This window comes from Coregonus lavaretus (assembly GCF_964263955.1).
Source record: "Coregonus lavaretus genome assembly, contig: HAP1_SCAFFOLD_2360, whole genome shotgun sequence".
NCBI lineage: Eukaryota > Metazoa > Chordata > Actinopteri > Salmoniformes > Salmonidae > Coregonus > Coregonus lavaretus.
Genome location: NW_028158294.1, coordinates 27,811 through 51,015, shown reverse-complemented (window position 1 = coordinate 51,015; position 23,205 = coordinate 27,811). Strand labels below are relative to the sequence as shown.

Here is a 23,205-nt window from a genome sequence, read left to right as displayed (position 1 = left end):
CAACCACCCACTCTCTCTCTCTCTTTCTTTCTCTCTCTCTCTCTCCCCACATATCTTTGTTTCCCTCCATCTTCTCTTCTCTCTCCTCAGGTCTGTCCTCTCTGCTGAGGTCTGGTAGCTCCTCCTCCTCTGCCCCCTCCTCCCATGCCTCCCCAGACTCCTCAGCAGCCAAGGGCCCCCCCACACCCACCACTCCCAGCAACACCAAACCCCCCCTGACCAACAGCCTCAAACGAGACACACCTGAGAAGAGCAGAGGAGCCAGGGACTGGGAGAAAAACCGAGAGGCCTCTCCTCCCCCTCCCCCTCCTCCTCCTCCTCCTCCCACTCTCCCTAGCCACTCTGTTTCTCCTCCCAGCCTAGAGTCTAAGATCAACCGTTTCCTCCAGGGGAACCCAGGGTTCAGTCTGGGCCTGGGGGATGGGAGCCCTCTGCTGGGGGGAGACGGGGTAGACGGGACCCCCGTCAGGGATGAGAGCGGGGGCACCCCCACCCAGGACGAAATCATGGACACACCAGGGGGTGTCTCCTCCGACCCCCTTGGCCTCAACAGTGACCCCAAGAGCTTAGGGTCATCCGTAGGTCACAATCTTTCACCCACAGCCTACCGCAGTGACCCTTGGGACGCCGTCATCACCCCAACAGGAAGCAGCAGCGACAGGGACTTCCTCTCTTCCTCTTCTCGTTTCCAAGGTTACGGAGTGGGGAAGAAGGCCGCCAAGCTGAAGGAGGAAGATTTGAAGAGGAAGACTAGCTCTTCATCACTGGGAAGCAGCAAGGTCAAGAAGGATGGTCAGAACAGTCAGGGGAAGAGTCACGGGAACGACAGATCAGTCGGCGGAGAGAGGAGAGCGTCCGTAGGTTCCCGCAAGACCAGCAGCGGGTCAGAGGAGGGAGGAATGAGTGGAACGAGGGATGAAAAGGGAAAGAGGGGAGGAGAGGATGGTGGGGGCTCATCTGACGGGGAGGGAGGGCAGTACCACCGTATCGAGACGCTGGTGTCGCCTTGCACCGAGGGAGCACCTTTCCAATCACTGGGGGGCTTCTCAAACCGCCAGCCAACCGGAGAGCGCATCCAGACGGTGGAGAGCATCCGCGTGATTGGCCAAGGGCTGCGTCGCGGGGGTGGAGGGGAAGGGGGAAGGCCAGGTGGAGGGATGTGGTACGAGGAGGAAGGGTACCTGGATGCGCAGCCCCCCTCACCTTCCCATCAGGGCGGCTCTGACGACATTACTTCCCCCACCATGCCTCCCCCGCCCCCACACCACCACCTTCCTCCTCATTCTAATCAACCTCCTCACCCCCACCCTCATCCGCACGGCCCCCCACCCCAGTTCCAGATGCCCCCCTACCATGGGGAGAACCCCCAGGGTCCTCCCCCCTCACACCTCCACCATCACCCCCCTCCTCCCTTCTTCAACTCCCCTCCTCCACCCATCCCACGCCCTCCACCCCCTCCCATGCCCCAGCTCCCTCCACCCCCGCGCAACTTCCTTCCCCCCTCGGCAGTCATGGTAGGCGGGGTTCTAGTCCCCATCGACCGCCAGCTGCCCCTCCCTCCCCAGGTCCGTCCAGACGGAGGAGGAGACCGAGGGGGGATGGGAGGGGGACCCAGGGGGGGTAAAGGTGGCCCCACTCCCCTCATGTCCTCTCTGTTAGGGGAGCCCCCTAAGATGCCTCGTCCCGGCACAGTCAAAGAGCATTTCGCCCCCCGCCACGCACCCCCTCTCCACCGCCCCGGCACCCCCGGTGCCCCGCCTCCCTTACTGGGCCGTGTCAAGGATGGCCTCAACCTCCCTCCTCCCTCTCCCTCCTCCCCTCCCTCTCCCTCAGGTGACCCCCTGCCTCCTCGTCCCCAAGCTCCTCCACTCCAGCACCCTCCAGCTAGCCCCCCTGCCCAGCCCCGACACCCCAACCCCAACCATCCCCGCCGTCCCTCGCCATCCCTCCTGCGCCCCCCCATCAACTCCATCCCCCAGAGACCTCTACTCCACCCTCGCGGCCCCCCTGCCCACCCGCACCTCAACCGAGAGCCACCCATGTTCCGTGGGGGCAAGCGTCCTGGCCCTCCGTTCGGCGGGGGCCGAGGAGGTCCCTTCTACCCCCCCAAAAGACCTTTCTTACCCCCACGCTATTGAAGTGTTAACCCACGATAAGCTGAATTGTAAGCAACCCACACACCTAGCTACCCGACACGGGGAGAAGATGTGTAGAACCCTTCTGGTATGAGCCCAGTCTGTCCTCACTATGTTAATCCTACTGGAGTCATTCATCTTACTACATTTAGCTGATCGCACCTTCACACAAGCTAGCTCGTCACCTCACCACAATACAGTACCAGCTTAGTGCAGTGTTATGGATGAAATAGGTAACCAAACCAAATCTGCCTCCAATCCCCAGGAGCGACAGTGTTCTCTGCTTCCCCTCACTAAAGCAGTGTGGGAATAATGGAGGTGTGAACTAGAAGGGAGACAACAATCAAACAGATCTAATAGAAAAAGAAACATCAGGTGGTTATTCTATTTCACTAAAATTCTACTTACCTCCGGTATTGTGTGATTAAACTGATATAAACACTTTCAGAGAGAGAGAAGGAGGGAGGGGGGATGGGATGGAGGGAGGGGGGTTTGAGGAAGAAAGTTGCTCCCTGAGAGTGTGTCCTAAATACAACAATTTTTCTCAACAGGAAGTGGTTATCCAAATGAGTGTTCACTTTATGATCAGTGTGCTGTTGTTGAGTTTCTCGACGATAACCCCAGCGTGCTCCCAGTGTATCATATTGTAAATAATAACCTTGTTTCTCTCCTTCTAGAGGTTTCCATGCTTTAGTCTCTCTTCCCTCTGTATATTTCTCAGCTTTTAAATGTATAGACTGAATGAGTTGGCCATGTTAAGACTATTAAACCTTGGTTGTTTGTGTAAAGAGGACAAGCATCGCTATTCACTAACTTGTGATTGACACGATTGTGAAGAAGCCTTAGCTTTAGTGACACATGAGGCAGATGTTCATGCTTCTTGTTGCTCCAACAAAACACCACTCTGTCCATCTCCATCTCTCCAATCTGAGGGAGAGAGAGGGGAGGAGAGTGAAGAATCGTCCAGTGTAAAGACACATTTAGCTGATAATGATGAGTTGTGGAGACTCACAGTAGTTGAGGCGGGTGCTTTAGAAGTTTGAACTATGAACCCGCTGTGTCTCTGCTAGGCCATCTCTACCTGTATTGTCTTTAATAAAATACAGTTTCAACCGAACCAAGGGGAGGGTACTACTTTCTTTGATACAGTCACAGTCATGGATACCGGTAAGAACAGTCGCAGCAGTTATCATGACTGCTGTTGTATGATAGATATTTTTTGTCTAGTTATTCAAAGCTGAATTGAAATGCTGAAACATGACTTATAACAGTACAAACAATGTCATTTTTTCTCTCTCCAACTGCTCATTTGTTTTGAGTTGTTTTGGATTTCTTGCTGTGATTTTTGTTGTGTGGCTGTAACTTCATGTCAGATGTAAAATATCTATACTTGCCTATGCACGTGCAGCGCACTCCTTCGATCCAGTCCTGAAGTTTTTTTGTTTGTTACTTTTTCCCTTTTCCCTTCGTTACCTTTCCTAGATTTAGTCTCTTGTTTTTCCTCCTTTCCTTCCTCTGACGCTGTACTTCCTGGATCAACATTTAGAACGGTAGAATACCAAATAACACCAATGAAGAAGTGATGAGTGAATTATCTGCAAACATTCATTACTCATTAAGATAATGGAAAACAATGTAAATGCTCATCTAGATTTCCTATCAGTGTTAGTTTATCAGTTTATAGTGTTCTGCTATAAAGTCTGAATCGAAGCTACAACTCTTGCTTTGACTATATATATGACGTGATGCTTCTCTATGTCACTGCTGATAATGACCAGATCAACTCAGTCAGTTTGGTTTGTGTGCGTTCCCTGCTGTACAGTAGACTAAATGACTTCTCCTCAGTTAGACAGACCGCTAGCCACCAGGATGGATTCAGAGAATTCATCATTTTCTTTGAATAGTTTGTTTAAATAATATTGTCATTCAATGTACTCTTGAGTTTGAAATATGTTTGTTTGAATAACCTTTGCGTGAAAATGCTTAAGATTTGAGGAATCTAATGGTGTGTGTATAGTCTGCATTAACTATGTAATGATTCAGTCATGAAGGGGGTGGCTGTGTTATGTTTTTCTCTTCTTGATTAGATGCATTGCTATTATTTTTGTTATGATCATCAATGATGTTCTATCATTAATCTTTTGAGTGTCCAATCCTTTCCGATGCCACTGCTCTCCTCTCTCTCTACCACTGGTCCTTCCTGTAGTTCAGTGATTTACTATGTTTACCAATGACTGTCACAATTTAGACATACAGCCAGGCATTTACTTCATATGAATTCTTTACAGTTTAAACCACTCTCCATGGAGTCCTACTGCATGTGTTTTTATTTTAAAGACAGCCTCTGCAATTATGAATATTCAATACATAATCAACCCCTTGGCCTTACCTTTTAGGCACTTGTCGATCTGGGAGGATTACATTGGCTAGAGGTGGCTTACACCTATCAGAGTCAAGGTGTTGCTATTACCGTATTACACCTATCCAATCCTTTCATATACGTGAAGTGCGTAGTAGGGACTAGGGGTTGATTTGGTGACCGGAACAGGCAGAGTAACCACTCCCATTGACCACAGAGCACTGACATGAAGAGCGTACTGTACCATATGGGTTAAGACCAGTGGTGGCTGGTGGCACATTAAATGGGGAGGACGGGCTCATAGTAATGGCTGGAACGGAATAAATTGAATGGTATCAAACACCTGGTTTTCCATGTGTTTGATACCATTCCATTAACTCCATTCCATCCATTATTATGAGCTGTCCTCCCCTCACCAGCCTCCTCTGGTTAAGACTGAAGTAGTCACTGCCATGCTATTACACCCATTGTGGGTTTAGTTCTATTATTGACTGTCTGAAGATCCTAACCCAGAAGTGGGTTACCATTTATTGTTTTCCACACACACACACACACACACGTGTGCACACAGAAGTGATTCCATCCTACAGTATCTACCATACCCATCTGCATTCAACCTTTTCGATTGACACTGATTTTCTTGGTTGTGCAGCTCACATCCTTGCACATAGCTCTAGTCCACATGTCTTTGCTGTCACATCCATAGTTCCTCCCAAACCAGTCCACTGCATGTATGACACACCTTGACTCTGATTTCACTGTCTGGCACAGAGCCGTTGAAAGCATTGAAGTCTGTAACCTACCCACCCAGTATTCAGTGCAAAGTCACTGCACAGTACTTTACATGTATTACCCCTGTCCTGTTAATGAAAGTTAGTTGAGATAATATTGTAATATTACCACATATACTGTTCTGAGAAGACCTGATAGGTGAAAGCAATGTGGGGAAAGTGTGCTAAACGTATTTGCTTTCACCGGTTTACTTAATTCAGATCAGTGTAGATGAAGGAAAGGATGTGTTGAGAGACATTGAGATGCTCTTTATACAAACATAAATAGGTTTCACCCTATGAGAATACACAAGTCTCTTAGCTGTGTGGTGGTGGGGTTCCAAGTATGAGATACTGACGGTGAACAAGTATTTAATTGTGCTTGATAATGTCCCATATTTCATGTAGTAGCCAAGGAGAATGACATTTCCCCTAGACACTGATCTAATATCAGTTTTGAGTTTTACCCCTAATGAGATTTTGTCATCAGTATTTTGGGTAACCTGATTCTAGGGCTCTAACTGAATGTGTCTTTCTGTGATTCCTCGTGTCCTATCTCCTCACCCCCTCCTCAAATGTATTGGAGGAGAAGGTCCAAGGTCTCTCTAAGGGCATTCTACCCATGGACTGTACCCATTTCATTGTGTTTTCAGTGACACTGCACAGGTGGTCCTAAGTCCCTAGTTAAATTACTCTAGCGCCACCAAGCGTTCTTTCAATGTTCTCTCTTATACGAGCCAGGCTGCGTCACTTGCAGATCCCCTTCTCTCTAAACTCATATTGACGTTTATGTTAGTACATCAACACTATGTAACTCTTTGAAGTATATTTTACTTCAGTTATTTACATTTATGTAGAATAAATGAAACTATATTTACGTGTATATCGGTAAAATAAAATTACCTACAAGTTAACTATAAATTATTTAAAAACTATTATACACAAAGACGTCTACAAACACTATGAGCTTGGAACCAATACACCTTACGTGGAATGAAATAACGAAACCCTATTGAACATTTAACCATACGCTCCTTAGTGGTGTCTTGAACGTACGAATTGAGATGCCAGTGTCAAAGCTTCTCAAAGTAGACTTCAGTAATGTTGCTCAACTGTCAACTAGTCTCTTACATAGCCTCTCAAACTAATCCTAGTTATAGGCTACTCTATATTAAAACAATGTAAACGAAATAGGCTATTCATACTATTCCTTCCAGAAGTCTGTTCAAAGTAGCTTAATTTCTGCCCCACGTTATAGGCGAGTACTTTTGAGCTATGTGCATGTAATAACCTAATAATTGTGCTCTGAGCTACAATATTCTCTGCTTTTCCTCTCTTCATGTAGCCAATCAATGAATGGATATGGATAAATTCTGTTCAGGCGCTGCACAGATGCAGTGATCTACTCACGTTGGGATGGATTTATTGATCGCTCCACTCTTTTGATCTTGGGCGTAATTTGACTAAATGTAGGAATTGAGCATGCCTATGTTAAATAGATTCTGGTCATTTTCATGGCAAGTCGGTTTTAGATGGATGCTGTGAAGTTAGTCTCGTGTGCCTGAAATGGATCGCGGGCGCCACTGAGATGTATAAATTAACGGTGAGCGCGCCTTTTTTTGTTGACGCTCACCAACGTGCGCGCACTTGCTACTACATCACAAGTTTCCGCCCTCTTCCCTTGCTGGCCAATCACCTTTCTTCCCCATCAACTTCATTCTTCCGGTGTTATGGCCGCTTGCAGCGTAAGAGACGAGTGTGAAATGTTATGATTATGGAAAGTTGTCGGTGAAACCGGTGAATTAAGGATGGTCGTGACCGTGCTGTTACGGTTTCCCGTCTGTCGGCCGTCAGTTCGGGCAGTGCTTCGCTCTCAGAGGCACTATAGCAAGGTGTGCAACCTTATCAAACCGTGTTCTGATATGAAATGTAGCTGTACTGACCAGCTGAGTACAGTATCATTGGATTGTGTAGCTAGCCTTCTCCAAATAAGTGGCGTAACATTTTCCTATGATAGGTGTGGGCGTGTCCTCTGACAAACCATTGGATGGATCTATGAATAGCCCTGAAGGTGTTATGACGGCCAAACAAGACTGCATGATAATCTGTCATGTAATTTGTGTCTCTCTGTGTGACCACAAGGGGTTTTTGAGGGGTGTTTGGTGGGAAGGGACAGTTCTCAATTAAGCTTATTATTGGGTCCTCTCTCTCTCTGAAATATGCAACTACTAATGTATGTATGATCATAATACCATACGTTTTGTTATGAATTCCATATTGTGCGAAGATTTGCATCTATAAGGATTACATGGTAATAGTATAATCCCGTTGTCTGTATTGTTGTTCATATTGACCCCTGTGCTCTCTTCTTTCCTATTCTCTTGTTTCCTACTTTCTCCTCCCCTCTGCCTCTAGATACAGGCGTCCTCTGCTCTGTCTGAGCGTGTGCGGGTGTTTGAGTCTCTCAGAGAGAGACGGGGCCAGCCGAGGACAAGCGGCACCACAGAACAGGCCCTCAGCGTCCGATTGGCTGATGGCAGGACGGTGAAGGGCACCACAGGAGTGACCACGCCCTCACTTATCGCCCAGAACGCACGGTTAGCCTCTCAGACGTGTGTGTGTGTGTGTGTGTGTGTTGATTCAGAATCCTAAAAGTCAGCGAAGGGTTATCCCCAGTGCTTGACTTGGAATGAAATAGTTGCTGGTAGTTATTTTGAGTGCCGGTACTGTTTATATTTTGGTGAAGGAACTCGGCAATACCTTTGAGCTAATATTCAATAAGAGGTGCAGGAACTCAAGCAGCAGAAATGTTGAGGTGCCGGTACTCTGCTCCAGTGAGCTCCTTTCCAGGTCAAGCACTGGTTATCCCTCAGAACACATGTGCTGCGTTTAAACAGGCAGCCCAATTCTGATATTTTTTCCACTAATTGGTCTTTTGACCAATCACATCAGATCTTTGCACATCAGATATTTTTCAGAGCTGATCTGATTGGTCAACAGACCAATTAGTGAAAAAAATATCAGAATTGGGCTGCCTGTCTAAACGCAGCCTTAGTAACTCCCTGGGACACCTATGTGTCCCATCTGTGTTTGCTTTCAGATTGGAGTTTGGTCAAATTGGATAGGTGTAAGCAAACATACATTGACATTATCTCTAACTCTCCATGTCTGTGCAGTGTGAAAGGTGCTCTAGTAAGCAGGGTGAATGGAGAGCTGTGGGAGCTGCTTCGCCCCCTGGAGGCTGACTGTGAACTACAGCTACTGGGCTTCGACACCACAGAGGGCAAACAGGTACTTACTAAGAACATTCCCTCAATCATCTAACCCAATAGAAGATCTTACATGTGGAGCAATCAAAGATGCAGAAGTTGACCTCTTCTCTCTCTCATCTCCTCTCGCTCATCTCTTTCATCTTCTCCCTTTCTGCCTCCCTCTCTCCCCCAGGCAGTGTGGAGGACAGGAGCGTGTGTAGTGGGGGGGGTGTTAGAGGGGGTGTTTGGGGCAGAGGTGTGCAGAGAGGGCGTGTCAGAGTCTGGCCTCTACTGTGACCACCTCCTGGAGAACAGGTAAGACATTTCCCTCTATATCATATAATTTATAATAATATATGTCATTTTGCAGACGCTTTTATCCAAAGCGACTTACAGTCATGCGTGCATACATTTTACCCCACTAACAATCTACTCATCGTGTGGCGCCTCTTTTAAGACAGAACAGCTACTTTGAGGGAGGGAGGGAAGGAAGGAAGGAGGGATGCATTTGTTTTCTAACAGGGACCCTGACCTCTCATTCTTCACCTTTGACCTCTGACCCAGTCTCCTAGTGCTCAGTAGGTTCCCCTGAGCTAGGTAGAGGAGAGCTGAAAAGAGGCCACAGTCTCACCTACTTTCTGACTCTCCCACGCCCACCACGTTTTTGACCTGTCTGAATGAGGATACATACATACATACATACATACACACATACATACAGTGGGGAGAACAAGTATTTGATACACTGCCGATTTTGCAGGTTTTCCTACTTACAAAGCATGTAGAGGTCTGTAATTTTTATCATAGGTACACTTCAACTGTGAGAGACAGAATCTAAAACAAAAATCCAGAAAATCACATTGTATGATTTTTAAGTAATTAATTTGCATTTTATTGCATGACATAAGTATTTGATACATCAGAAAAGCAGTACTTAATATTTGGTACAGAAACCTTCGTTTGCAATTACAGAGATCATACGTTTCCTGTAGGTCTTGACCAGGTTTGCACACACTGCAGCAGGGATTTTGGCCCACTCCTCCATACAGACCTTCTCCAGATCCTTCAGGTTTCGGGGCTGTCGCTGGGCAATACGGACTTTCAGCTCCCTCCAAAGATTTTCTATTGGGTTCAGGTCTGGAGACTGGCTAGGCCACTTCAGGACCTTGAGATGCTTCTTACGGAGCCACTCCTCAGTTGCCCTGGCTGTGTGTTTCGGGTCGTTGTCATGCTGGAAGACCCAGCCACGACCCATCTTCAATGCTCTTACTGAGGGAAGGAGGTTGTTGGCCAAGATCTCGCGATACATGGCCCCATCCATCCTCCCCTCAATACGTTGCAGTCATCCTGTTCCCTTTGCAGAAAAGCATCCCCAAAGAATGATGATTCCACCTCTATGCTTCACGGTTGGGATGGTGTTGTTGGGGTTGTACTCATCCTTCTTCTTCCTCCAAACACGGCGAGTGGAGTTTAGACCAAAAAGCTATATTTTTGTCTCATCAGACCACATGACCTTCTCCCATTCCTCCTCTGGATCATCCAGATGGTCATTGGCAAACTTCAGACGGGCCTGGACATGCGCTGGCTTGAGCAGGGGGGCCTTGCGTGCGCTGCAGGATTTTAATCCATGACGGCGTAGTGTGTTACTAATGGTTTTCTTTGAGACTGTGGTCCCAGCTCTCTTCAGGTCATTGACCAGGTCCTGCCGTGTAGTTCTGGGCTGATCCCTCACCTTCCTCATGATCATTGATGCCCCACGAGGTGAGATCTTGCATGGAGCCCCAGACCGAGGGTGATTGACCGTCATCTTGAACTTCTTCCATTTTCTAATTATTGCGCCAACAGTTGTTGCCTTCTCACCAAGCTGCTTGCCTATTGTCCTGTAGCCCATCCCAGCCTTGTGCAGGTCTACAATTGTATCCATGATGTCCTTACACAGCTCTCTGGTCTTGGCCATTGTGGAGAGGTTGGAGTCTGTTTGATTGAGTGTGTGGACAGGTGTCTTTTATACAGGTAACGAGTTCAAACAGGTGCAGTTAATACAGGTAATGAGTGGAGAACAGGAGGGCTTCTTAAAGAAAAATGAACAGGTCTGTGAGAGCCGGAATTCTTACTGGTTGGTAGGTGATCAAATACTTATGTCATGCAATAAAATGCAAATTAATTACTTAAAAATCATACAGTGTGATTTTCTGGATTTTTGTTTTAGATTCCGTCTATCTCAGTTGAAGTGTACCTATGATAAAAATTACAGACCTCTACATGCTTTGTAAGTAGGAAAACCTGCAAAATCGGCAGTGTATCAAATACTTGTTCTCCCCACTGTATATACATACATACAGTACCAGTCAAAAGTTTGGACACACCTACTCATTCCAGGGTTTTTCTTTATTTTTACTATTTTCTACATTGTAGAATAATAGTGAAGACATCAAAACTATGAAATAACTCATATGCAATCATGTAGTAACCAAAAAAGTGTTAAACAAATCTAATTATATTTTATATTTGAGATTCTTCAAAGAAGCCACCCTTTACCTTGATGACAGCTTTGCACACTCTTGGCATTCTCAACTAGCTTCATGAGGTAGTCACCTGGAATGCATTTCAATTAACAGGTGTTAACTGTACATACAGCTGAAGTCTGAAGTTTACATACACTTAGGTTGGAGTCATTAAAACTCGTTTTTTCAACCACTCCACAAATGTATTGTTAACAAACTATAGTTTTGGCAAGTCGGTTAGGACATCTACTTTGTGCATGACACAAGTAATTTTTCCAACAATTGTTTACAGACAGATTATTTCACTTATAATTCACTGTATCACAATTCCAGTGGGTCAGAAGTTTACATACACTAAGTTCACTGTGCCTTTAAACAGCTTGGAAAATTCCAGAAAATGATGCTTCTGATAGGCTAATTGACATCATTTGAGTCAATTGGAGGTGTACCTGTGGATGTATTTCAAGGCCTACCTTCAAACTCGGTGCCTCTTTGCTTGACATCATGGGAAAATCAAAAGAAATCAGCCAATACCTCAGAAAAAAAATTGTAGACCTCCACAAGTCTGGTTCATCCTTGGGAGCAATTTCCAAACGCCTGAAGGTACCATGTTCATCTGTACAAACAATAGTACGCAAGTATAAACACCATGGGACCACGCAGTGGTCATACCGCTCAGGAAGGAGACTTGTTCTGTGTCCTAGAGATGAATGAACTTTGGTGCGAAAAGTGTAAATCAATGCCAGAACAACAGCAAAGGACCTTGTGAAGATGCTGGAGGAAACAGGTACAAAAGTATCTATATCCACAGTAAAACGAGTCCTATATCGACATAACCTGAAAGGCCGCTCAGCAAGGAAGAAGCCACTGCTCCAAAACCGCCATAAAAAAGCCAGACTACGGTTTGCAACTGCACATGGGGACAAAGATCGTACTTTTTGGAGAAATGTCCTCTGGTCTGGTGAAACAAAAATAGAACTGTTTGGCCATCGTTATGTTTGGAGGAAAAAGGGGGTGCTTGCAAGCCAAAGAACACCATCCCAACGTGAAGCACGGGGGTGGCAGCATCATGCTGTGGGGGTGCTTTGCTGCAGGAGGGACTGGTGCACTTCACAAAATAGATGGCATCATGAGGAAGGAAAATTATGTGGATATATTGAAGCAACATCTCAAGATATCAGTCAGGAAGTTAAAGCTTGGTCGCAAATGGGTCTTCCAAATGGACAATGGCCCCAAGCATACTTCCAAAGTTGTGGCAAAATGGCTTAAGGACAACAAAGTCAAGGTATTGGAGTGGCCATCACAAAGCCCTGACCTCAATCCTATAGAAAATGTGTGGGCAGAACTGAAAAAGCGTGTGCGAGCAAGGAGGCCTACAAACTTGACTCAGTTACACCAGCTCTGTCAGGAGGAATGGGCCAAAATTCACCCAACGTATTGTGGGAAGCTTGTGGAAGGCTACCCGAAACGTTTGACCCATGTTAAACAATTTAAAGGCAGTGCTACCAAATACTAATTGAGTGTATGTAAACTTCTGACCCACTGGGAATGTGATGAAATAAATAAAAGCTGAAATAAATCATTCTCTCTACAATTATTCTGACATTTCACATTCTTAAAATAAAGTGGTGATCCTAACTGACCTAAGACAGGGAATTTTTACTAGGATTAAATGTCAGGAATTGTGAAAAACTGAGTTTAAATGTATTTAATATGCCATTTAGCAGACGCTTTTATCCAAAGCGACTTACAGTCATGCGTGCATAAATTTTTTGTTTATGGGTGGTCCCGGGGATCGAACCCACTACCTTGGCGTTACAAGCGCCGTGCTCTCCCAGCTGAGCTACAGAGGACCTGGCTAAGGTGTGTGTGTGTGTGTGTGTGTGTGTGTGTGTGTGTGTGTGTGTGTGTGTGTGTGTGTGTGTGTGTGTGTGTGTGTGTGTGTGTGTGTGTGTGTGTGTGTGTGTGTGTGTGTGTGTGTGTGTGTGTGTGTGTGTGTGTGTGTGTGTGCCTTGCAAAAGTATTCATCCCCCTTGGCGTTTTTACTATTTTGTTGCATTACAACCTGTAATTTAAATGGACACACACAGAGAGAGAGAAGCAGTACTAACCCCTGGTCTCTCTCCCAGTGCCCTGTCCCTAGCTGAGCTGGAGGAGAGATGCAAGGAGGCCGCTGGCCAGAAGCTTCCTCTCTCCAGACTGGAGCTGAACACACAGGAAGTTACAGAGCTCTTCCAGGTCAGAGGTCACTGGCTCTGTTTGTCTGTCATTGGCTGCATCTGAAATGGCATCCTGTGTCCCTATATAGGGAATAGGGTGCCATTTAGATGTGACATTAGCTGCCATTACAGTTATGGCCCACAGTATTCTAGAATGTAGGTGTGTTGCTCGGCTCCTACCTGTAGCAGCTTCTGGAATTGACTGTTTACATGTGTTGTCTTTAACCACTGCCTGTAATGGTCATCATCTAGGAATGTCTCTAATTCAAGGGGTGTGGCCGTGATACAATAGCGTGTGTGTGTACTAACTGAGTGTGTTCTGTCATCTAGGACAGAGCTCTGAGACTCCAGTTGATTGAAGAACAGATGAGTGGTCCTACTGTCACAGTGTACAGGTTTGTTGCTCAACATTTCACAGCCTGATACAACACATACTCACCACATGGTAACGCTACAGTCATGGTCTGTGTTTTTAAAGAGAAATGACTGGATACTAGGATGACATGTCCATCTCTTCCTGTTCCGTGTGTGGGTCAGGTGTGGCGACAGCATAGGAGTCTGCAATGGTCCTCTCCTCCCTCACACTGGTCTCCTCAAGGTCTTCAAGATGCTGCAGGTACGTGTGTGTGTGTGTGTCAGCCTCCCTGCCTGTATATCAGTTCAGTGAGGAATATACAGTTCTTGTCTTCTCCTCATGACATCTAAACTACGCTGGACGTAAAACTCAATGTACAGGATTAAAAAAAGCACAAGATAAATGGGTTTCCATCGCATTTTCATCTCTACTGATGGTTTTGTCACAAACAATATAGCGAATGTGCCCACTCTGGTATTGGCACGTGTGCTGTAGCCAACAGCTGGCAGATACAGTGCGGGAATAGCTTACATGATGAGATTATTATGGACAAAAGAGCGAGATTATTTTGATTTGTAAACGGCAGCCAAGCATCAGACCCTTGATACACTATTTGAAAGGAGCATCAAGCTCATCACCTTGCATTCACCACCATCTGAAGTTCATTATAACTTATTTAATCTGTACTCTAATAAACTGCATGCTTTCCCGACGTGTCGTAGTGGGAGGACCACACAGACTTGTCATCACGTGACTCCAAGTTTACTTCGATATGATGGTTGTTATATAAATATTTGCGCATAAAAGCATTTCCACCGCCATTTAATTATATCGCATAATTAATTTTACAGACACAAAAAGATCCCACCTTGTCTAGTGTATTTTGTTTTGTCTACATTTGGAAAGTTTACAGGGAAATGTTTCCATCAGGCCTGTAGTGACATGTTTTATCCAATATGTACTTTACTCGCATAAAAAGGTTGAATGGAAACCTGATTACTGTTTAACTCGTAACATGGGCTGTGACATTACCATGCAATATAGCCATTAACTCTGACCTCTTCCTGATATTAATGTATAGTGGGACTGCGCTGGTAATTGACAGTCACTTGGCAGTCACTGGCCAGTTAAATGATGCACTGGAGACTAACAAGTCAGAACAACATGACACACTGAAGACAAGCGGAACAAAACGCTGCTTGTTTTTTTCCTAGAAGCGTTAGAGTTGTAGCATGGTAACCCGTGATGCCAACCATGACCTATTTGCTAGCGCTGAGCAATTAGTGCTTGAGGTCTGTTCGGTTTCAGTTTGATTCTACAAAAATAATTGCGCTTTTCGGTTTCAGTATTTGTTTTTGTGATATTAAATGCACTATGCATTATGTGGGTTGAATGCTGTAACAACAACACAATACAATTCCTATGATGGTAGAATGCCCTTTACTGCTTATCACTTATTAACCATCATTTATTCACATTACTTTACTTTAGTAAAATATTTATTTTATTTTATTACAAGTCATCTCATCTCTATAGAGCTGCTGCCTATGCTCTGTGACAAAATCACTATTTTAGTAGTTCTTCAAAGTAAATAAGGCATACTTTTATGACTGCTGAATACCAACTATCAATCACTTATATAATGGATTTTCAGGTAGAGATACCTCACGAAGCATCTGCTCTATATCACTCTTGATCGCCCGTTCTCTCTTTTCTCTATGTCTGCTCCACACAAACCGGACAAGTAGGCGGGTGCGCAATGGATTATGGTCATTTTAGTTAATTACCACGTTTTCTGCACTAAACTATGTAGAATATTGGCCTGTTGGAAACTACAACTCCCTACTACATCGCACAGTTCAGGCATGATCTGATTTATCTCTAGAGAAACTGCATCGAGCTCACAGAAGAAATTATGAACTAAATGGAATTCAAATAATTGAACCGACGTTGGTCAATTAGCTGTTTGGTTAATCGCTCAGCACTACTAGTTGCTTTCATGCTGTTGTGTTGTGCTGGGGAAAGTGGAATTTCCATACTGGTGTTGTACTGGTCAGAATGGAATTTCCACTTTCCACGCTGGGAGAGCAATAGCCATTGAAACAATACCAGAAGCAGGATGTTGTGATTGTAATGGCCAGTTTCCTGCCCCCGCCAAGTCAAATCCTGTCAATCTCTATTGTCCCAAGGGGAAACGCAGCCCCTACCCATTATCTGTAGAGCAGTGGTTCCAAAATGGCGGCTATGGAACAAAGATGGCCGGGACATACCGTATATATACTGAACAAAAATATAAATGCAGCATGTAACAATTTCAAAGATTTTACTGAGTTACAGTTCATATAAGGAAATCAGTCAATTGAAATACATTCATTAGGCCCAAATTTATGGATTTCACATGACTGGGAATACAGATATGCATCTGTTGGTCACAGATACCTTTAAAAAAAAGGTAGGGCTGTGGATCAGAAAACCAGTCCTTATCTGGTGTGACACATCTCCTTCGCATAGAGTTGATCTCGTCACGGTATCTCTGTGCATTAAAATTGCTATCGATAAAATGCAGTTGTGTTCATTGTCCATCCTTAGCTTATGCTTGCCCATACCATAACCCTATCGCCCCCATGGGGCACTCTGTTCACAACGTTGACATCAGCAAACCACTCACCCAATCAACACCATACACGTGATCTGCAGTTGTGAGACTGGGTGAACGTACTGCCAAATTCTCTAAAAAGACTGCTTTATGGTAGAGAAATGAACATTCAATCCTCTAGCAACAGCTCTGGTGGACATTCCTGCAGTCAGCATGCCAATTGCACGCTCCCTATAAAACTTGATACGTCTGTGGCGTTGTGTGACAAAACTGCACATTTGAGGGTGGCCTTTTATTGTCCCAAGCACAAGGTGCACCTGTGTAATGATCATTCTGTTTAATCAGCTTTGTGGTATGCCACATCTGTCAGGTGGATGGATTATCTTGGCAAAGGAGAAATGCTCACTAACGGGTGTAAACAAATTTGTGCACAAAATTTGAGAGAAATAAGCTTTTTGTGCATATGGAACATTTCTGGAATCTTTTATTTCAGCTCATGAAACATGGGACCAACACTTTACATGTTGCGTTTATATTTTTGTTCAGTATATTTCTCTCTTCTGCTACTCTCTCTTTCTTCTCTGTCCCCCCCTCTCGCTGTTCAGGTGTCTCCCGTAACGTTGACCAATCCTGTTGGCTCGTCAGGTGTGATGCGTGTGATGGGTGTGGCCTTCCCAGGAGAGAGGGAGAGGGAGGAGTGGGAGAGGGAACAGGAGGAGGCACGGAAGAGAGACCACAGACGCATCGGCAAGGTGAGGTGGAGAGGGAAGAAAAAAGATCTAGGTCCAATACGCATAGAAATATAAACAACTGGAGACACCCGTCCTTTTTGGAGACTGGTTATTATTGGCACGGCAGCGCTACTGTAGCTAGCAGAATAGTGTAGAAGCTATTGCTAACTAGCGAACTAAACTATTTTAGTAGGCTAGCTAAGCATCTTGGCTAACTGTGAGGCATGTGCTACGGTGTCTCCAAAATGGAGCGTATACTGATATGGTAACGTGTGTATGTGTTGCCTCCAGGACCAGGAGCTGTTCTTCTTTAATGACGTCAGTCCTGGAAGCTGCTTCTTCCTGCCTAAAGGAGCTCACATCTACAACACACTCACTGACTTTATCAAGGTAACACACGCACACACAAAGACGCATCACCATTTTTATGCTGGAATTATTATTTATTTGTATTGATATAAAATATAAAATGGACAGTAACATACACACAAACGTACTATACTTACCAATCCTATCTTATTAGCTACTACTTCTACAAAATACATCCAAGATTCACAGGAAGCTCTGCAGCCAACTCCAACACCCCCGGAATGGCTTGTAGTTTTTCCCATCTCTTCATCAGAAAAAAGCCACTTGTCTCCTGGGCCCAGTTTTTCAAAGGTTATTTATCTGTATTTTGCCTATCGGATAGTGTTAAATGCATAGAAATAGAGTGAATAGAACGGTGAAATCATTCACTTGAATTAGGAGTCCCGTTACGCTTATCAACCAAACATTCTAAATTCAAACATTCTACCAACTTCGCTTTGGTTGTTCGTAAATTCACTCTGGCTATCTACTCCGATTTCAGAGCACTCGTCTGAGTGTGCCAGAGCACAGAATAACTGATGAATTTACGAACGCTCAACACCCGTCGAATATGATCTGTGTCAGTAAGCGTCGGCAAAAAAAGCGTAAGTAAATTGTTGCCAGCAGCACAGTTACAGTCACCAATGCTCTTGATAACATGAAAACAACCTAACCAGCTCTGCTAGGGTGAGTAAAATGGTCAGAGTGAGTGTCCTCTCACTTGTGTCTGGAAGTAGCTAGCAAGCTAGCCAACGTTAGCCAGTTAGCTTGGGTGCTTGACTGCCGTTGTGTGGTCAGAACGCTCGGATCAACCCTACTCCTCGGCCAGAGCATCCAGTGTGTGCTCTGAACGCTCCGAGAGCGAGACACTCTGAATTTACAAACGGACAATATGACAACGCTCTGAATTTACAAACGCCCAGAGCACGCTCTGGCACTCCAAAGTGAATTTACAAACACACTCTTAGTATTTTTTAAATGATTTTAGAATGGCCACGACAATCAGCAAAGTACGCTTGCACGTACACACACACACACACACACAGCCGCTCATTCAGACATCTTTACCCTGACAGTAACCTCAGGGATACTCCTGTTGTGGTCAGTAGTCAGGAAATCACCCCAATTACTACACTGTGACTGTCTGTTCTCCAAATAACCATGGATAACACACGAGCACACCCACATACATATACACTCAGACACACACATAGAATAAATCTGTCTGTAATAATTAAGTTGTTACATCTCTCTCTTCCTCCCTTTCTCTCCCCCCTTCTCCATGACCCCTCTTCCTCCCCCTCCCTCCCTCCTCCCTTCCTTCTGTCCACCCCCCCCTCTTCTGTCCATACCCCCCCCCAGACTGAGTACAGGAGGCGTGGCTTCAATGAGGTTGTGACCCCTACTCTATACAGCACTGCATTGTGGGAGCGTTCGGGTCACTGGGAACACTACAGTGAAAACATGTTCACTGTGACCGGTGACACACACACCTACGCACTCAAACCCATGAACTGCCCTGCACACTGGTGAGAACACACACACTTACGTTCTCGCTCATACTCAGCCCCACACGTTGGTCAGGACGTCTCACAAACACCTCTCTCTGTTTCAGTCTGATGTTTGAGCAGCGTGTAAGGTCATGGAGAGAGCTCCCGTTGCGTTGGGCCGATTTCGGGGCTCTGCATCGGAACGAACTGTCCGGCGCTCTGGGTGGTCTCACCCGGGTCCGCAGGTTCTGCCAGGACGACGCACACATCTTCTGCACTCCTGAACAGGTACACACACACACAAAGACAATTCCTGTCATTTGAACCTTTTTGGATATTTGTCTCACATTTTCCACCCCGGAAAGTCCTAGGACAGCAGACAGTGGGAGAAAGTGGGATTGTATCCCTGACTCCCCCAATGATCCCCTCATCCCATTAAACCACATACACACACACACACACACACACACTTGCGCTTATACACACACTGATTCACATGATATTGTGAGGTTTGTTTTCCACTCTGGCTAATCCAATCACTGGAACACTTCACTGGAACAGTCAATATATCAACTGTTCCTCCTCACTCATCTCAGAGTTAACCCTTAACCCCTAAAGCCCTGGAGTAATCTCTGGGTTAACCCTTAACCCCTAAAGCCCTGGACTCATCTCTGAGTTAACCCTTAACCCCTGGACTCTCCAGTTTCACATCTGTCTATTTATAATGTATTTTACAATATTGTATTTACATTCTCTATTCTTCTGTCTCCACCACTCTGTCCTCCTTATCTGGCTGTACTCCTGCCCCCCAATCCCTTCCTCTGCCTCTCTTTCTCCCTTCACTCTATCCCCCCCCTCCCACTCTCTCTCTGTCTCTGTCAGTTGGAGGAGGAGATCATAGCGTGTTTGGAGTTTGTGAGGAGTGTTTATCGAGTGTTTGGATTCTCCTTCCACTGTCTCCTCTCCACCCGACCTACACCCTGCCTGGGGGAGCCTGCACTGTGGGACCACGCTGAGCAGGTACACACAGACACACACATACAGACAGATGAACACAGAGCCAGCTGTGTAAATGTGTGTTTACTGTCCCACAAGTGAGGCTATAAATCACAGTACATAGCCTCCTCTACTGTAAGCATAATGACATCACATAATGAGAGACACTTATCCAATCAGTGTTGATATATGGCCATGTGGATGTAACAGAAAGTCAAAGCCCTGTCTGTTCTGTGGCTGCTGTCTATGCTCCCTGCCTCTCCCTGTGTGGATAAAAGCTCAGGAAATGAACAAAGAGAAGAGAAGCTCAATTAAGAAATAAGATCATTTTTCTCTGTCCCACTTTCTTCCCCTCTTCCCTCTTTCACTCCCCACCCCTCCCTCTTGTCCCCCCGCTCTCCTCTCTCTACCTCTCTCTCTGTCTCTTTCTCTCTGAGCAGCAGTTGGAGAGGAGTCTGCAGCAGTTTGGAGAGCGCTGGCAGCTCAACCCAGGAGATGGAGCGTTCTACGGGCCAAAGGTCAGTTACACAGGACCCTTCTGTCTGAACGTTGTGTAACGTTGTGTAACGCTGCACCCCCCCTGAACAGAGCCCTGTTATTAACACTCCCACATCTTCCTGTTGTCCTAGATTGACATCCAGATCAAGGATGCCATTGGTCGACAGCACCAGTGTGCCACCATCCAATTGGACTTCCAGCTGCCAATCAGATTTGACCTTCAGTATGTGGGGTGAGTCAGTCATCTGTGTCAGTTTAACCTGTGTGTTCTGGGATGTTCCCTGATGCAGCTTCTGCTCTTATCTAACTGATACATGTAATTGGATTGCATGTGGTTGGAAACATTGTTATTAGACTGAGGGGAATTTAAAGCTAGAATCCTTAGTTGCTACATCCATTTTTGGACTAATTTGATTCTTGAAGAATATGTTATGCCTCATGTTCTTAGTTCAACTGTCGTACCCCATCAGAACCCCAAATATAAGCTTGTTTTACGCCAATGTTTGTAAACAACATACATGTAAACACACTGTATAGCCACAAAACATGTTTAAAACAAATGTTTATATCATGGATGGTCAGTCCTTGCATCCATAACTCTGAATTTCAGAGTGGTTACATTTCTCCTGGGCCATCCCTTAGCTTTTGACCGAAACAGAGGCGGGGTGTCCACTTTGTTATTGTTTCAACTGCAGATTGTAGCTTTAAAAGATTGAAGTGAGCCTCATTATTAAGCACATGCTGCACCAGTTTATTTTCTTCATGCAAATCCCTCCTCTCCATCTCCTCTACCCCTCTCACCCTATTTCTCTCTTCCCTCTCCCTCCCTCTCTCTCTCTCCCCCTCCCTCTCTCTCTCTCGCTCTCTCTTTTTCTCTCTCTCTCTTTCTTTCTCTCTTTCTCTCTCTCCCTCTTTCTCTCCTCCTCTCTCTCTCCCTCTTTCTCTCTCTCTCTCCTTCTCTCTCTCCTTCTCTCTCTCTTTCTCTCCTCTTTCTCTCTCTCCTCTCTCTCCTCTCTCTCCTCTCTCTCTTTCTCTCTCTCCCTCTTTCTCTCTTTCTCTCTCTTCTCTCTTCTCTCTCTCTCTTCCCTCTCTCTTCCCTCTCTCTCTCTCTCTCTCTTCCCTCTCCCTCGCTCTCTTTCACCTTCTCTCGCTCTCTCTCTCAGGGGGGATGGAGAGACCCACAGACCAGTGATGGTCCACAGAGCTGTTCTGGGATCACTGGAACGCATGATCGCTATATTGGCCGAGAATTTTGGGGGGAAATGGTGAGAAGAGTGTCTGTCCGTTTGTACATCTGTGATTTGATAATAATATAATATATAATATGCCATTTAGCAGACGCTTTTATCCAAAGCGACTTACAGTGCATACATTTTTTTATTTTTTATTTTTTTGTGTATGGGTGGTCCCGGGGATCGAACCCACTACCTTGGCGTTACAAGCGCCGTGCTCTACCAGCTGAGCTACAGAGGACCACATGACCCATTCATCTAAAATGATACAGTTTCAATGTTTTGGTTACCCACATTTCTCTTCCTCTTACTCACTCAGTTTCTCTTTCCCTTCTGTCTCTCTCAGGCCTCTGTGGTTGTCTCCAGCGCAGGTCATGATTATTCCTGTAGGGGGCGGTAGTGAGTCGTATGCGCAACAGGTCAGTACTCATCATATTAGATCTGGGGCCGTATGTATCAAGCATCTCAGAGTAGGAGTGCTGATCTAGGGTCAGTTTTGCCTTTTGGATCTTAATACTTAAGATTACATGAACAGGAGGAACCTGGTCCTAGATCAGCACTCCTGCTCTCAGACACATGATACACATGGCCCCTGTACTGCAGGCTGAAATCAAACCCCCATACACGCGACCAAACACAACATCACTCAGCACACATCAAAAGCTGTATCCCTCAGTGACTCAAAGATCGAAGGATAATCCAAACACTGTACCCACACACCATTCATCAACACTCTGAGAAGGACTTGATTTGAGGGTAATTTTGTGACCAGGTTTTAGTTTATTTAACACATGGGAACCAACAATGAAACACAGCTAGGTACGTACATGCCACTACTCACATATCAATATTTTCTGCAAGTTACATCTGTCACATGATTAATGAGCCAGCAGCAGCTAAGACCAGACCCAGCAGATGACATGTAATATAGACATGTAATGTTGGACATTTAAAGCCTCAGAGGCCTTTATCAGGACACGGATCCTGTTTCTCTCTAGACTTGTCTTGTAAAAAGCCTGGCAGTCACAACATTGACGATACATCCTCCTGTATGTAATGTATATGTAGCCCCAGGGGAGGAGAGTCTATCAACACTGGTGATCTGGGGTTTGTCATGATGATACATAGACAGGTAATACAGCCACCAGAGTCTCGGCCCTCAGGGTGGAATTTAAAAGGTGCCGTCCTTACTGTTATTCTACCGTAGCCTGGTTCCTATCTACTCTACCACCACTGTGAGTGATGTGTGTTTTGCTCTTGTTAAGGTGGTCCGACAGTTCCGCGAGGCCGACTTCATGGCTGACGTGGATGATGACCAGGGTGCCACCTTAAATAAGAAGATCCGCTCTGCACAGCTGGCCCAGTACAACTACATATTTGGTAAGAGTGCGTGGGTGATCACGGATGAGATTACTGTAGATTCTAAATGAACTGACACAGCTTGTAAACATGTTAATTCAATAATTGTTTATTTCTCTCTTTCCGTGTGTGTTCTGTGTGTGTGTCCAGTGGTAGGAGAGAAGGAGTGTGTGAGTGGGACAGTAAGTGTGAGAACCAGAGGGGGTAAGCAGCTAGGGAGGAGACCGACAGAAGAGGTCCTGGCATCACTCACACACCTACGAGACACACGGAGCAACCTGGATGACTTCTAACACACACACACCTGTTGTAGATGAAGAATTGCTCACTGTACTTTTGTAATAAAATATAATATCTTAATT

General features: G+C 45.4%; 2 protein-coding genes across 3 annotated transcripts in view; both read left to right on the top strand.

Moving 5' to 3' along the window:
• The window catches only part of LOC311124192 (uncharacterized protein), a gene marked incomplete at its 5' end in the record, with an annotated part of 23,458 nt that extends 15,704 nt beyond the window's left edge, over nt 1-7,754 (top strand). The window contains 2 exons of one of the 2 annotated variants that reach the window (XR_014612727.1): nt 91-2,510; nt 7,686-7,754. Coding sequence is in view for 1 of the 2 variants with exons in the window: in XM_084198385.1 (XP_084054511.1) it covers nt 91-2,138 (2,048 nt within the window). Of the gene's footprint in view, nt 1-90; nt 4,390-7,685 lie in introns of those variants that run through there. The other variant, XM_084198385.1, reaches the window with a different exon arrangement.
• On the top strand, nt 6,987-23,205 carry LOC311124193 (threonine--tRNA ligase 1, cytoplasmic-like). Its single transcript, XM_084198386.1, has 18 exons — nt 6,987-7,156; nt 7,680-7,861; nt 8,441-8,555; nt 8,709-8,830; nt 13,149-13,257; nt 13,569-13,633; nt 13,776-13,854; nt 16,795-16,941; nt 17,212-17,310; nt 18,631-18,797; nt 18,884-19,046; nt 19,641-19,778; nt 20,195-20,272; nt 20,384-20,484; nt 21,416-21,517; nt 21,831-21,903; nt 22,750-22,864; nt 22,994-23,205. The coding sequence occupies exons 1-18, from the start codon at nt 7,073-7,075 to the stop codon at nt 23,134-23,136; spliced, it is 2,082 nt and encodes a 693-aa protein (XP_084054512.1). The 5' UTR covers nt 6,987-7,072; the 3' UTR covers nt 23,137-23,205.

What these genes read in the sequence shown, in the direction of transcription:
- LOC311124193 (XM_084198386.1), top strand. Translation starts at nt 7,073, where the DNA reads ATGGTCGTGACCGTGCTGTTACGGTTTCCCGTCTGTCGGCCGTCAGTT. An exon ending in CACTCACTGACTTTATCAAG is followed by an intron (nt 17,311 to 18,630) that starts GTAACACACGCA and finishes ACCCCCCCCCAG; the next exon opens with ACTGAGTACAGGAGGCGTGG. An exon ending in TCTTCTGCACTCCTGAACAG is followed by an intron (nt 19,047 to 19,640) that starts GTACACACACAC and finishes TGTCTCTGTCAG; the next exon opens with TTGGAGGAGGAGATCATAGC.